The 16,823-nt window shown below is 38.5% G+C and overlaps 1 protein-coding gene across 1 annotated transcript in view; it reads right to left on the bottom strand.

Annotated features, from left to right (window-relative positions):
• Nucleotides 1-5,657: 5,657 nt before the first annotated feature.
• The window catches only part of Rab4 (RAS oncogene family member Rab4), a 113,013-nt gene continuing 101,847 nt past the window's right edge, over nt 5,658-16,823 (bottom strand). The window contains exon 6 of the mRNA XM_067142158.2: nt 5,658-13,640. Within this exon, the coding sequence (XP_066998259.1) occupies nt 13,528-13,640 (113 nt within the window). The 3' untranslated portion in view covers nt 5,658-13,527. The remainder of the gene's footprint in view (nt 13,641-16,823) is intronic.

The following is a 16,823-nucleotide window of genomic DNA, read 5'->3' as shown; positions in this document are numbered from 1 at the left end:
CTTACATTTCTCTGTTGATTTTCCGGTGAGCTTTCATTAGGGAGAAATAAAAAAACGCCAAAGATTGATTGTTTCAGAATATATGGTCCTCTTACAATTTCCATAACATTTTCGGACACCCTGTATGTTCCCCATATTCACAGCAGCACTCATCAGCAAAATTACATTATGTTAGATATTGTTGTTTTGGTCATTAGTCCATGGATTGGTGTGATGCAGCTCTCCATGCTACCAAATCCTCTGCTAACGTTTTCATTTCTACACTACTACATCCTACATCTCCTCGAATCTGTTTATCACTGTATATTCATGCCTTGGTCTACCTCTACCATTCTTACTGGCTACAATTCCCTTAAAAACTAACTGAGCAGGTCCTGCATGTTTTAAGGTGTGATCTATCATTCTACCTGAGCCATGAATTTGATTTCCCCTCTCAATTTATCCTATGTATTATGTCTATTTTAATGTTTACTGATTATTTTATGCATAACTATGGTATTTTGTCCCCTTGTGTAATGCCCTCGGGCAAAATGAAATTATCTTCCTAAATTATGGCCCTAGGGTAAAGGAGCTTTCCGCCCTATGCTTCTCCCCTTGCTTCCCTCCCTTACCCCTGCGGATACGCCGTGCTCTCTTTATGCCGCCTGCGCGATTGCCTCGCTTGGCGAGGTCGGGCGGACTCGCTGTGAGCAGTTGTTCACTTCGTGCCTGGCTCTCCTTCTGTCTCAAGCACCGCACGGCTCCGTCGAACCCAGGACCGCTTGGGGTATGGGAGGTAAGCGTCTGACTCTTCATTGAACTTGTGGATGATGGGAGGACATTTCTTTTCTTCTAAACCCCTTGATAGGCGCTAAAGATTGGTTTAAGGCTTTTTAAAGGCCAAGTTGTTTAAAACCTAGCAAGTGTATATTAGCAAGTTCTCAGTGAACCATGCGTTCTCATTCCTGCAGTTTAGAGCATGTTTTCGAAAGGTTGTACCTCCTTGGAAGGTGTAAGAAATGATGTGGGGCAGAGCATTTGCTCTTTTAAGAAACATTTGAAACCATTGAATGGTCGCTAGGGGTACCTGGTGCTCCCCCTTCTTGAGTCACTTGAAGTGGCGTATTATTGATGAAATATGTAAACAGAGTTATTTATTGTTTTTGAGTCCACTGTATGTTAAATGGTGAACAGGGCTGGTCCCCTGTGAATTGTACAAAACACGTGTCAATGTAAACCTCAGGGATGTTAGTTTTTGAAACATTTAACATTTTTCCTATTCTCTTCGATGTTGTTTCCCTTGCTTAATAAACTTTGTTATACTGTTTTCCTGCCGGTTTCACTGTTTTGTCCTCTGGGTAGGTTCCATCCTTACATAGTCCAGATCCTATGAGGGCTGCACTTTCTTATGGTTAACCAGAGATAATTTACGGAACACCACCTCTTCTTCTTCTTGTGAAAACTTCACCAAATTGTACTCCTCTCGCCAATTCGATTCAGTATTTCATAATTCATGGTTCGATCTACCCATTTCACCTTCAGCATTCTCCTGACACACCACATTTCAAAAGCTACAATTCTCTTTCTTTCTGTGCTAATTACTGTCCACTTCCATCCAATGCCACATACCAGACGAAAGTCTTCATAAACATCTTTCTTAATTTCTATATCAACGTTCGAAGTGAGCAAATTTCTTTTAAGAAAGGCCTTCCTTGCTTGTGATACTCTGCATTTGATGGCTTCCTTACTTCTGCCATCGTTAGTTATTCTACTACTCACGTAACAACATTCATTTTATTACTTTAAGACTTCATTTCCTAATCTAATACTTCCTGCATCACCAAACACTGCACTCCATTACTTTTGTTCTGGATTTATTTATTTTCATCTTGTACTCCTCCAAAAATGTGTCCATACTGTTTGGTAATTTCTCCAGATCTCCTGCAGACACTCCTTGGATTGGGATTCTCTCCCAAATTCCTCTTCGATTTCCTTTACGGCCTGTTGTATATAAACAATGAAATGGCAGCCTTGCCTCACTGCTTTCTGGTTTGCTGCTTCTTTTTCACAGCCCTTGAAGCTTATTACTGCAGATTGATGTGTAGTACAGGTTGTAGATAATCTTTCTTTCTCGGCATCTGATCCGATCACCTTCAGAATCACAAATGGCTTGGTCCAAACAACAGTATCAAATGCCTTTTCTATATCTACGAATGCCATGTACATGGGCTTGTTCCTCTTCAGTCTATCCCCTGAGATCAGAAGTAAAGTCAGGAATGCTTCACATGTTCCTACATTTCTTCGGAAGCCAAACTGATCTTCCAACTCGGTTTCAAATTCTTTTTCCATTCTTCTGTAAAAAATATGTGTTAAAATTTTGCAGGCGTGAGATACTAAACTAATGAATGGTACAGTAGTTTTCACACTTATCAGCTCCGGCTTTCTCGGGAATGGGTATAACAACATTCTGTAGAAAATTGGATGGCACTTCTCCTGTATCATACATCTTACACACTAAATTGAATATCCTCACCATGCTGGTTTCCCCTATGGCAGTAAGTAATTCAGAGGTAAAGTCATCAATTCCAGGTGCTTTATTCCTAGTTAGGTTTCTCAAAGCTCTGTTGAATTCTGACCTCAAAATTGGGTCTCCCATTTCATCATCATCAACAGCCTCTTCTTGTTCCAGAAACATATCATCTATTTCTTTACCTTGATACAACTGTTGGATATGTTTGTGCCATTTTTCAACCTTGTCTTCTTTCTCTAGAAGTGGATTTCCATCTGAGCTCTTAACATTCATACGCCTATTCCTTTCTCCAAAGGTTTACTTGATTTTCCTGTATGCAGCATCTACCTTTCCTACGACCAACATCCTTGCGCTTCTCAGCAGCATCTACCTTTCCTATGACCATACAACCTTTAACATCCTTGCACTTCTCCTTCAGCCATTCTTGCTTAGGTGTCCTGCACTTTCTAACTACTTCATTCTCTGATCATCTGTATTTTTTTTCTACCCTCTTAATTTTTTTTTTTTTTTTTTTTTTTTTTTTTTGCATTCTTGTATTTTCATGGTTCATCAAACAGATTTAGTATCTCCTGAGTTACCCACTGATTCTTAGTTGTTCTTTCCTTTCTTCATAACATTTTTTCAGCAGCCCTACTGACCTCATTCTTCACAATTGTCCATTCTTCCCCTATTGTGTTTCCTTCAGCCTTTTCACTTATTTCTTGTGCAACATGTTCCTTGAAACAATCCCTCACACTCTTTTCTTTCAGGGCCGATGACCTTCGATGTTAGGCCCCTTTAAACAACTAGCATCATCATCATCATCATCATCATCTTTTCTTTCAACTTGTCTAGATCCCATCTCCTTGCATTCCTTCATTCAATTTTTTGTACTTCAGATGGAATTACATGACCACCGAGTTTTTTTTTTGCTAGTTGCTTTACGTCGCACCGACACAGATACGTCTTATGGCGACGATGGGTCAGGGAAGGGCTAGGAGTGGGAAGGAACTGGCCGTGGCCTTAAGGTACAGCCCCAGCATTTGCCTGGTGTGAAAATGGGAAACCACGGAAAACCATCTTCAGGGCTGCCAACAGTGGGGTTCGAACCTACTATCTCCCGAATACTGGACACTGGCCACACTTAAGTGACTGCAGCTATCGAGCTCGGTACCAAGTTGTTGACAATCCACGTCTGCTCCTGGGAACGTTTTGCAATCCAACACCTGGTTTTTGAATCTCTGCCTAATCATAATGAAGTCTATTTGATACCTTCCAATGTCTCCAGGTCTCGTCTGTACAACAGTCTTTTGTGGTGTTTGAACCAAGTATTAGCAAGGGCTAAATTAAGATCAATGCAGAATTCAACCACCGATTTCCTCTTTCACTCCTTGGCCCCAATCCAAATTCTCTTTCTGTATGACGTTCTCTTCCTTGGCCTACCACTGCATTCCGGTCTCCCATCACAATTAGATTCTGGTCACCTTTTAAATTTTCTACCTCTTCATATATTCTTTCGATTTCTTAATCATATTTTTTTTTTCTTACTTGCTATTTGCTTTACGTCGTACCAACACAGATAGGTCTTATGGCGACGATGGGACATGAAAGGCCTAGGAATAGGAAGAAAGCGGCTGTGGCCTTAAGGTACAGCCCCAGCATTTGCCTGGTGTGAAAATGAGAAACCACGGAAAACAATCTTCAGGGCTGCCAACAGTGGGGTTCGAACCTACTAACTCCCGAATACTGGATACTGGCCGCAAAAAAGTGACTGCAGCTATCAAGCTTGGTACCAAGTTGTTGACAGTCCAAGTCTGCTCCTGGGAATGTTTTGCAATCCAACACCTGGTTTCTGAATCTCTGCCTAATCATAATGAAGTCTATTTGATACCTTCCAGTGTCTCCAGGTCTCGTCTGTACAACAGTCTTTTGTGGTGTTTGAACCAAGTATTAGCAAGGGCTAAATTATGATCAATGCAGAATTCAACCACCGATTTCCTCTTTCACTCCTTGGCCCCAATCCAAATTCTCCTTCTGTATGACGTTCTCTTCCTTGGCCTACCACTGCATTCCAGTCTCCCATCACAATTAGATTCTAGTCACCTTTTAAATTTTCTACCTCTTCATATATTCTTTTGATTTCTTAATCATATTTTCTTTTTTCTTTTTTGCTATTTGCTTTACGTCGCACCAACACAGATAGGTCTTATGGCAACGATGGAACAGGAAAGGCCTAGGAATAGGAAGGAAGCGGCTGTGGCCTTAATTAAGGTACAGTCCCAGCATTTGCCTGGTGTGAAAATGGGAAACCACGGAAAACCATCTTCAGGGCTGTCGACAGTGGGATTCGAACCCACTATCTCCCGGATGCGAGCTTACAGCTGCGCGCTCCTAACCGTATGGCCAACTCGCCCAGTTTCTTAATCATCTGCTGAACTAGTAGGCATATAGACCTGCACAATTGGTGGGCATTGGTTTGATGTCTATCCTGACAACAATAATCCTTTCACTATGCTGATCATAGTAGATTACCCACTGCCCTATTTTCTTATTAGTTATTAAACCAACTCCTGCATTTCCTCTGTTTGATTTTGTGTTGAGAATTCTGTAGTTGCCTGATCAACAGTCCTACACTTTCTGCCAAAGTACTTCACTTATACCAACTACATCTAACTTTAATCAATCCATTTTCCTTTTCAGTTTCTCTAACCTACCATAACAATTCAATCTTCTAACATTCCACGCTCCGACTCGCAGAATTTCAGTATTCATCTTACTGATGATTGCCTCCTCTTGTGTATTCGCAGCCCAGAGATCCGATTGTGGAACCATTTTACCTTCGGAATATTTTACGCGGGAGGAAGCCGTCATCAGTACAGGAAGCCGTCATCAGTACATCATTCATTCGTTCATACATACATACACAGAGCTGCATGTCCTCAGGAGTTAGTTACGGCTGTAATTTCCTGTTGCTTTCAGCTGTGTAGCAGTACCTGAATATTATTACAATGCCACATCAGTCAATCAACCTAAAACCAGAATCTTGGATCTCTGCATAGTTCAGTCCTATGCTTGGCTATGAAGGCAGGAAGTGGAGAGGCATGCCAGTGTTCTACTAGAATTCCAAGAGATAAAATACATTAAAAAATTCATAAATTCATACTATTTTTGTAATAATTTTATTGTCCTGCAGGGCACATTCAACAATATGATTACAAATTCGAAATAATCAATTGACAATGCCTAGAGCAAAGACATATCTAAATTGAACTTTATTAATAGAAAAATAATATTATATGTACAGGGTGTTAGACTACTATAAATTAACCTGCGTGGTTCAACCAGTCGGGATGAAACCGCACTTGTACTTAAAAATAAAAAGCCTACAAGTGTGTCTGTATAATACAATATATTTTAAAATTATGTTATTTTATATGAATATACAATATATTGTGCATTGTAATAAGTTTCAAAATTAGAATGCTGGTAGAAGGCATGTAACAGAAAACAATGACTGCATTTTAACATTATTTTACACTAAAATGAGCACTACACAAAACAAAAAATTAACACCTGATGCAAGTGCTAAAATGTATTAAGAGCAAATTGGAAATAAACATGACTTACTACACATAAATTATTATATAATACATACATCACAACACATTTTAACCCACTGGCATCGTGAGATGGCATAATGTGAAAAATACTACTGTACGTACACAATGAACTTGAGTTCATCAGCAGGTAACAAGAAATTTTACTTTAAACACACAGCTATCAACAGTGTGAGTCAAGAGTATTTTTCACTTGGAGGATTTTTACCAAAATGACAAACCAATGGGTAATAGAACACAAATATTCTCAAAACAATGACTAGCATTTCAACAAAAAACAAAATTCTCTTCAAAACAGTTCTGCAAAGTAACGCAGAGTGTATACCACAAAAAGCCAACATGTTAGCACACCTATGTTTTTCAGTGTGGGATAAATTGTGATCATCTTAAATTATACTTTGTCCATCTGATAAAACCATCCTGCTTCTAATAATAACGGCTGGATGTAAAATGTCAAGGTCACCACTAATACTATCTGTAAAATAGCCTGCTGATAGTGAATTTCAAGAAAGAGTCAACAGCACCATAACAGCTCAGAGCTGAACTGTTAACTGAGACTCATGGATTACTTCCAGGTACACTTTCTGATGCTCATATTCTAGCTACCAAACACCACTAAGAAACATGAAAAATACTATCTTTAATACTACAGCAGGCATGTGACATGCCATGTTTCCATACCTCAGCCGTGGCTTCAGCATTTACTTGAAATCAGGTAAGTAGGTAATGCAATAAACCGCCAAACAGATAAAGATTTAAACCCTTGATCTTTTGACGCTGCATAAACCCAAATTATTTTAATTATACAGGGGGCATGAGAAAATTTCCTCAACCCTACCTACAATATATCTATCAGCCAGGCTGGCATAAGCTCTTCCAATTTTATCTCTCCTGAAGCATTAGTCAGTAATGCAATATACCATAATGCATACTTCTGTTTCACAAATTTCAATTTAAGAGACAAAACAGCAAATTATTTCTGACACCAACTTAGACACCAGATACCCGCTTATGATTTTTTTGAAGGTTATAAGAATATTCATTCTTAACTTCATTACACCGACTATGTATGTCATACGATAATATTCCATGTCGTATCAAGAGAGAGAGGACATACTGAGTAAAATTACTACAGATCTTACTTAACGTACGATGTGGGGGCAATTAACAATGGATTTCGAAAGTCCAGCCGTCTGACTGACCAACCACATTTAGGGCTGTCAACCATGTGGCAGATTCCTTATAAATTGTTCACCTACTCTTAACCATACAGGCAGAAAATATTTCTTAACATATTGGAGACGCCGCTCGTAGAAACTACGGGCGCGCTATTTCATTGCTGCTGACGGAGCTCGGAGAATCTACGGGCGCATTTTCACTATAGCTAAAAAATATTAGCTTCCGTTTCAGCGTGCTGTGACTTCACTAGGATACTGTTGAATGCTTCTATAAGCATAAAATTTACTATTATGAGCATAAGTCGAGAGCTTTTCTTTCAAGGCATTGATAACACAGCCACGTTCCTACATAACCTGGGGCTGCGTCATCGTTGACTCTCAGCTGTGAAATGGGCAGGAAAGTACGTACGGTACATGCAGACAGGAAGAGTGTGTGTTCGAGAGGTAGGCTTGTGTAATTCTTGTGAATATTCAGCATGTATATTTCAAGTGTACGAAATTTCAACAACGAATCCATAATGGATGTTTTTATGGAAGACACAAGCTCTGAAAATGAGGATAGCAATTACACACTAAGTAAACATGACGATTCTGGTGCTTCAGGCAAGTAAATGTAGATAATGAGCTAATTTCAAATTGGTGTGAAGTGTAACGTAGTTTTATACCCCTTCCTGAAGTGGATTCTGTAATACTGTTTTATACCCCTTCCTAAAAATGTGGGTGTTTCCCGTGTACAGATGACAACCTGCAGCAACTCGATGAAACCCCGCCGTTAAACAACGAACAGTGGGAAAGCAAATTACTGGTTGTAAACAAGGATACCGGTGACAACTAACCAATTAGGTTAGAATCTGCATTAGTGTGTTTCAGTAGACACATTTTGAAATATTAACCAAACTGGCATCCATTGCTGAGTCACATAATTTTTTTTTTCGTTTGTAAAACTTATTATCTTCATAAATGTATATTTAAAAATTGCGCCCTATTATGATAATTAAAACTCATTTTTATGTAGAAGAAAGTGTGATCTTTCTAAATATTCCCAAAATTGTTATAATCATGGCTTACCCTAGCATTGAATAATTTCAAAAAACAGCGATTCCTGGAGGTTAGCACATTCAAATATGGCTGCCTCCAATGTGTTAAAAATATGTCAAAATGAAAGTGGTAAACTGGGTAATAACATTATCATCTTCAACAGCATAAAAGAACTTAAATCATGAAAGATTATAATTATACTGATTTGAGTAAAAATTCATTCTTACAAAGTTAGCTGTTAAAACCTATTTAATTAACAGAATATGACAATGTGGTGTTTGGTGCTATTTTGACAGCAGAACAGTTCTCTCTGATAGCTTTATTTTCTATGCAGTCAGGCCTTGCATGGAGTATATTTTAATATACTGTGCAAATGACATAGAAGTTTATAGTGAATCATTTAATATTGAGAAACAAATTTATTTGTAAAATGAGGCTGTTCTGTTAAGATGCAATAATGTACAGATTACTTATCCATTATATTACATAACAATTAAGAAAGCTGTATTAATGAACACTTATGCAAACATTTTTAGGCATAGGATTCAAACTGCTATAATTCAGATTGCATTTAAATGTACTCAAATCAGCCGTTCCTTTACTTTTCATGTCTTTTTCAGTAGGTAGTCTACAACAGATTTAATACTTTGTAATAAAATAAACCACAACAGCTGTGAGTGGATTTAAAATGTAGTGTTTGTGAAAACCTACAACCTGTTTTCCAGTCAATGACCGGATCAGGGATGGGATGAATGAAGCCCCAAACTTGCGGCGTGGATATTAATTGTGCCGGCTGCCGAGGCTTGTCGCACTCTCCGGGGCAATGATTAATGACTGACAGATGAAATGAAATGATAGTGGAGAGTGTTGCTGGAATGAAAGATGACAGGGAAAAATGGAGTACCCGGAAGAAAACCTGTCCCGCCTCTGCTTTGTCCAGCACAAATCTCACATGGAGTGACCGGGATTTAAACCACGGTATCCAGTGGTGAGAGGCCGGCGTGCTGCCGCCTGAGCCACGGAGGCAATTTTAAAATATGGTGTTTATAAAGGAAAATAAATGTGTTTCTATATAAGTTTGATATATGATCTAAAGGTAATTTATCTGTGGATATATTCTACAGAAAACAGTAATACAGTTACGATAATCTTGATTAATTGTAAAAGGAATTGGAGCAAGAGTGAAAATATAAAATAAACTTAATTTCCTTTTTATACTTTTCAAAAATACTCTAGCACCATGTTTAGACTGAGGAAATGGTCAAAATGTAGTTGCTCAGAATAAGACATTTCAATCAATATTTTGATGGAATGTTAACTAACATAGCCATGAGTTAATCAGGTGAATGCCAATAAATCTACTTCTCACTGCAACTCAATGTAACATAGTATTAATAAAATCATTGTTAGGATATTTGTCATCTGAACTTACGCTGCATGTTTATACCAAGTGTATTGCACAGATGCAGTTGGCCCAAAAAGCAACAAATCATGAGAATTAATGAGATAAATGGTTTTTTCCCCCTTTTTTGTTAGAGGTGTTGACTACAATAGCCATCTGTGGTTACACTGCTGTTAACTGGGCAAATTAACACTATTTCCTCCCAAAATCATACATACCTACGGTGGATACTGTCCAAATTTAATGAACTCATTTCAATGGAAAGAGATCTCAACACAAATGAACTAACACAAACAGGCTAAAACATCATTCTAAAGTATATCATATAGTAGCATACAATGGCTGTTTAAATAATGTACCAGGCTTCTGTGAACAAGGCCATTTTTAATCAGACAAATAACATCATATTACTCTACTCATTCTGTGGGGAAGTAGTAGCCATTACAATGACTACCCTCATATAGCAAGTGTCATGTCTCACAGAATAAATGGTAATCACAAATTCCTCATAAGAAAAAAAACAAAAACGTTTACTACAATATTCTTATTTGAAAAAAAAAATCAATGTAAAAATCAACAATTACGTAAACAAATAGGCTCCAGTATAGTTTGCGTGGATAAAAATGTGCGCAGTTGATAGGAATATACAAGAAACATGTTGTACTTCCTTGCAACTAAGTTCCTTCTGATCTGGATAGTATAGTGTTCAAGTCAGTGACTAACCATTTACAGATTATCAAGGAGCATAAAAGGAATAATGATGCAAGTACATAGGAATTATTCAAGTTATTTACGTATAATTCACTTATAAGTGTGCAATAAAGTTTTCATGAGCCACGTAATTGAAAATGCGAATGAATACATATCCAGCACCACACACATACTGGTAGTCACAACCTTGAATGTAGTCCAGAAGTCTATATACGACACACACATGCGTGTTATTCAACTTATGATATGGAAAAAGTGTAGTGAATATTGCAATATTTTGAAAGGAGCTGTGCTCAATTAGATAGCCAAATATGAGTAACAATATGAATATTACAAGTAAACACACACGCAAATCTGAGGTGTAAACTACACATTAATTACTGGAATGAGATGAAGTTATCAGGAAGACAAAAATGACAAGGAGAGAATAACTGGGTTAAACTACATGTTATCCAGCTCTGAAAAGAAATAAACAAAAATGGAAAAGACAGGCAGGCAGAGCATAACAGAGGAAGTTTGACTGGATGAGGGGGGGGAAAAAAAAAGCCAGAAAATATAGACCTTCCTCGGAAGTAGCCTTTGGGTAGTCATTAAGAGTGTCCCCTGAAGAAGTGAACAATTCCAGCACAATATATTTTGATGAGTAGGACAATAGCAGAATACAAAATATATACAGCAAACCCCTACCCCTTATGGACAATCCTCAAACATGGACAGATTTTTATGTTGCAAATGAAATAATTATGAAACAAGACTATAGTTTATGGACATGAACAGCTGTTTGAGAATCCTAAAGCTTGCTTAATCTCTTGACTAGGAACAGAAATGGGATTTCGAGACCTAATAAAAATACTGTGCATTAAAATATTGGAAAAAATATGTCTGAGGACTGTACAGAATTGTACTGTATCGACAAGAAGGGCTCCGCAATAGTACATGCAAGCACAGAAATGGTGTCCCAACGTAAACAATCAACTCTGCCCCACGCCAGTACAGAAAAGGAGGAGAGGGAGTGAAGGGGTAGTGTCAAAGGTCACTCCAGTACCGAAAAGAAGGCGAGAGAGTGAACGGGTAGTGCTTAAGGCACAGTGTGCGTATTGCTATACATCCACCACTGTGCCCATTTCAGTCGCAACAGTCTTGTAGCAGGCTGTCTACCTGCAGCAATGCGTTAAGCGTAGAGGTGGGGTATACCATGCTTTGTTTATACCGGAACACCATTTCTGTGCTCGCGTGTACACTATAGCCCAGGAGACTAGCCTTCCAGTATCTTTAGCTGGAAGTAGGTGAATAAAGAAAGTTATAAAATGTTGCATGAATGACGACTCTAAAATCCAGTTACCACGATAAATTCAACACATATAGTAACTTTATTTCCTCTTCACTCACTTGTCAGCTGTTTTGTTACAAGTGCTAAGGCATCTAAAGGTACAGGTTTGACAATCCGCAGGATGAAGTTATCGAGTATGCGGAAAAAACTACACCGTGCTTGCAGATTAATTCTGTGTAGAGAAGACACAAGTAAGTATAATTTTGCAACAGAAAGACTACACATTAAGGTAGTAGCATGAGAACAGTGATGACAAGAGGAAAAATAAATTTCCGAAAAATTAGGGTCTTGCTGTCGATAGTGATGTGTCCCGAGTGGTTTTCAGCAGCAAGAAGTAAAAATGTTCCCATCTCTGATCCTATTATTCAAGAGAAGGTTAGAGCAGCAAAAGAACTTTGTTATGTACACTTTAGACCTATGAATGGTTTTAAAGTATTTAGAATTAAAATAATCAATTTAAAGAGTGAAGGTATACGTAATGTATGTTATAAATTTACAGTTAGATTGGGCAACCTCCTGTCCAATGAAGGACACCTCCCAGATACGGACAAATTGTTATGTCCCTCTGATGTCCATAAAAGAGAGGTTTCACTTTAGTACATTTCAGAATCACTTTACGAGCACTCCTTGTCACAATATTTGACTATAGTAGAGAAAAGTGTGACAAAATATTACATGGCAATGATTTTACTACCATTACCATCTGAACTTCAAAGCCATTAGAATAAGATAATCTGTGAACAATTCTAATTAAAGGAAAATCTTGACTGGATATTAAAGGTCATATCATTCTTATTCAGTCTGCCAAAGCTGTAATAGTAATATTTTTACAGTAGAAAAGTGACAGAACATTCATTACTTCCACCGAGGAGTTGTATGGCAACATTTCTGAGGCAATAAACAATAGGAATACGGCAAATGTATAAGAGAAGAGAATAATATTATACATATCATATTTACCCATGTAATTTTCCTACCCTTAATTCTGAAAAGGAAATTTGGGGAGAAATAAAATTTTGCATCAATTTCCCACCATGATTATGTAAACATTTTCTGTCCTCGGTGAATTTAATTTTTGTTATTTTGCAAAATGTGTGATTGTGAAAACATTAAGGAATTTTTAAACCCGACATTTGTACACTGAATAACGCAAGAAATGAGCACACAGTGGTGTGCGATATGCTGTTGCTAGACCAGGAACCATACCCTAAAGTGGTGGAATTCGATATTTCAGATTCAAATTGAAATTTGTAAATTTCCCCTCCCCCATTTTTAGGTAAAAAAATGCTTAAACAAAGTAAAAATTTATGGAAATAAATATGGTTCATTCAGGAAGATGAAACTCACTTGCTAACTTAACAAGTATCATTTCACCCTGCAGCAGAAATCTTGGAAAGTGCTGGGTTACATATGACCAAAATTTAGTCCATACACAAAACAAACAAAAGAAAAGAATAGAAAACCAACATAATTTTTTTGACATGAATGGTAAAGCACTGAACAAATGACACATAAATGTCATGTACAAGAAGCTGGAAATGTTCAACTTGTCCTATATAGATTTGTAGAATCAAACTACGGCTCTTAATACATTTCTGAAACCTTTGTCAAGAGGTAAATTAAACTCAGCCAATAATATTATTGATGACTGTATAAATAACATATCTAGCACTGTTCTTACTGGCCTAAAGTTTGTAAAATACATAACAGAGTGTCAAAAAATCAAATGTTGGAAATCTGGTAACAGACAAGCATAAACTCATTTACATGCGGCAAATACAATCAGGTTGACGTCGATTGCCTTCCCTATGCAAGCGTCGTGTAGCTGAATCTCCATACTGAATGCCAGAGCCAATACGTTCAGGATCCAGTTCACCTGCAAAACAAATAAAATAGAATCACTTACAATGGCATACAAATCTCTCATACCCACATGAAAAGGTATCTGATAATGGAACAGACTATAAGGAGTTAAGTGTTCAAACTGTTAACTTTGTTTTCACTCCAGGAATTTGACCATGAAATGTATATTTATTGAAGAGATGAGAAGATGAGGTAGTTATATACTGTACAGATATTAGCAGGAAGGGCTAATGTGCATACATGAGTAAATAAATACGCAAGTAGTTTCATACAGAACTGACAAGGGAGTCAGCACAAGTTGCGAGCGGATTGCTGGTAAGTTGTTGTTTATGTAAAAGGGATCGACAGGTAGATTAAAAATACAAAAAGCATATATGCCATCATCATTTAAATTGTAAGTTACAATAGCCTGATGTTTCACTAAGTGACCATGCCTGTGGATTAGAAGTCCAGTCTAATCATGAAACAAATCACCGAGCAATTTTTTTCAAGACTTTTTCCCAAATCTAGCAAAATAGTCTTTTTCTTCTGGTCAATTTGCTCGGGACATACCATGATACAATAATAATAATAATAATAATAATAATAATAATAATAATAATAATAATAATGTTATTTGCTTTACGTCCCACTAACTACTCTTTTACGGTTTTCGGAGACGCCGAGGTGCCGGAATTTAGTCCCGCAGGAGTTCTTTTATGTGCCAGTAAATCTACCGACACGAGGCTGACGTATTTGAGCATCTTCAAATACCACAGGACTGAGCCAGGATCGAACCTGCCAAGTTGGGGTCAGAAGGCCAGCGCCTTAACCGTCTGAGCCACTCAGCCCAGCTTGGGACATACCATGATACAACCTGTGATCAATAAAGTAGCTGAATTGCTGGTGTGCAGTGTAGTTGGTACTACTGGCCCAAAGTCGGTCGGTCATCGTTTGTGAAGCCGTGTGTTTGTCCAGACGTGCAGTTTGTATTATGCATTGTGGAAGTACAGTGTAGTGCTGCGATGCTGTTCAGGTTGAAGTGAATTAACACACGAACATAAAATTCTGCTTCAAACTTGGGAAAATGCCAAGGGAATGTCATGACATGCTTCACCAGGTGTAAGGAAACAGTGCTTTAACAAAAAAGTGTGTGTTGAAATGGTACAAGATCTCCCATGACGGTCAGAAAAGCGTGAAGCCAGGTAGGGCCGTGATATCGTGCAATGACGAAAACATCGAGAACATTCACCAACTCTTGACTGAAGATTATCAACAAAAAGTTTGAATGTTGGCGGAGGCCACAGGAGTTTCGTATGGGAGTGCTTACACAATTGTAACTGTCAAGTTGGGTAAGCATAAACTGTGTTTGTGGTTAGTGCCTCACGACCTGAATCATGATCAGAAACAAGACAGGGTAGAGGCATGTCGAGTCTTTACTGACATGGTGGACAGTGACCCCACCTTTCTTGAAAGCATCGTTACAGGCGATGATGGTGCCTGTAGTATGATCCAGAATAGAAGAGGCAAATCATGGAGTGGCACGGCCCAGGGTAACAAAAATCCAAAACGGGTTACGTGTGAGAAGTCACGAATCAAGACAATGCTCATCACCTTTTCTGATGCTGGAGAGATCATTTATAATGAATACCTATCAGAAGGCACGACCACCTACGTGAACATCTTGGATTGGCTCCTGAAGAGGATCAGACATGCACTCCCAGTACACCTCAAATGGATCCTGGTGGCTGCTGCACGATAATGCAGGCCACCATACTGCCATAAACGTGCACCCATTTTTGGGATGTAAGGGGAGTTGCTGTGCTCCATCACCCTCCTTACTGACCAGATCTGGCCCCTGCCAATTATTTCCTTTTCCCTTGCTTGAAGAAACTTAAAAGCAACAATGGTTTTCAGACACTGCCAACATTCAACAGGCTGCTTTTGCCCCTAAGTATGCGAGACCTCTACACACATTGTCCAAAGTGCATAACCGCAGGAGGCAATTATTTTAAAGGAAAATAAGCTGTATTCCTGCATATATGTACAAATAATTCATGAAATCATTCACCATACTTATTTATCACAGGTTGTAGAACCCAGGTATGTGCCATCCAATCTACGATCAGAATCACCCTCTTCGATGCACACATTACTTTCAGTCACGTGTCGAGAGATACTATTTCATAGTACATAATCAGTTCTGTCTTCTGTCAACACATACTTTGTTGTATATCCCTGGACCATTGCACCAGAGGTTTCAGACACCACTCAAGCAGATGTCTGACGCTGATTGGCAGGATTTGGAAAACTCCTTACAGCAGGTGATCATGAACACCTACTGCGAGCAGGAAGCCTGTTTCCAGGATTCATTTTCTGAACATTATCTTTAACTAGGAGCCATCAGCAATCAATTTTTCAAACTCAGCAAATGAACATATACTAGTTCGTAATGTAAAATGTAATAGATGGTGGCACATAGTGTGTGTATATTTGTAATCTACATATCAATTTTGTTCATATAACCCCAACTCAATTGCAAGCTCAACTTGTGCTAACTCATTTGTGAGAGTAGGATTTGAATCACTATCTCCCGAATGCAAGCTCACAGCAATGCAACCCAAACAATGTGGTGAACTTGCTTGATTCCCAATGGACTGCAGCATGCTATAACGTTATATATGGCAATATATTGTGCCAATGAAGGCCCTGAGTGTGAGGGGGCCAGTGGATGATGACAATACTGGTGGAGAAACTACAATGTGGGTAGGCCAGCAGTGATGAAAATAATAGCGCCAGCGAATCGTCGAGGCTCGCGACTGACAATGAAGATGGTACCCAGAATGCTCTAGAAGTGGAAACTACGAGAATCTTGTGCGGGCCTACATAAAGAGCAAACCCAGCGAGATCGAGTCAGTTTTGTGTCAATGTGCCTGCGAGTAAGTAACGAGATGGTAGCAAGTCCGCGACAAAGTGATTCAGTCTTGAGTGAATCGGTGTTGTGTCTACTATGAGTGAGTCAAAAGACAATCACAAGTCCTTGGAAAACTGGAGTTCCAATGCACTGGTGTGCAGTGTGATCATTCAAGTGAGCGAGCGTGAGTGAACAGTTGAATTGGAAAACTCAAAATACGAGTGGATTTGTAAATAACTGTAAACAGTGGTTTAATACATTTAGTAGATAGTAAAGCAGGCTACCTCTCCGGGTAGTGATTTT

This window comes from Anabrus simplex, chromosome 2 (assembly GCF_040414725.1).
Source record: "Anabrus simplex isolate iqAnaSimp1 chromosome 2, ASM4041472v1, whole genome shotgun sequence".
Taxonomy (NCBI): domain Eukaryota; kingdom Metazoa; phylum Arthropoda; class Insecta; order Orthoptera; family Tettigoniidae; genus Anabrus; species Anabrus simplex.
This window is presented reverse-complemented; position numbering and strand designations above follow the sequence as displayed.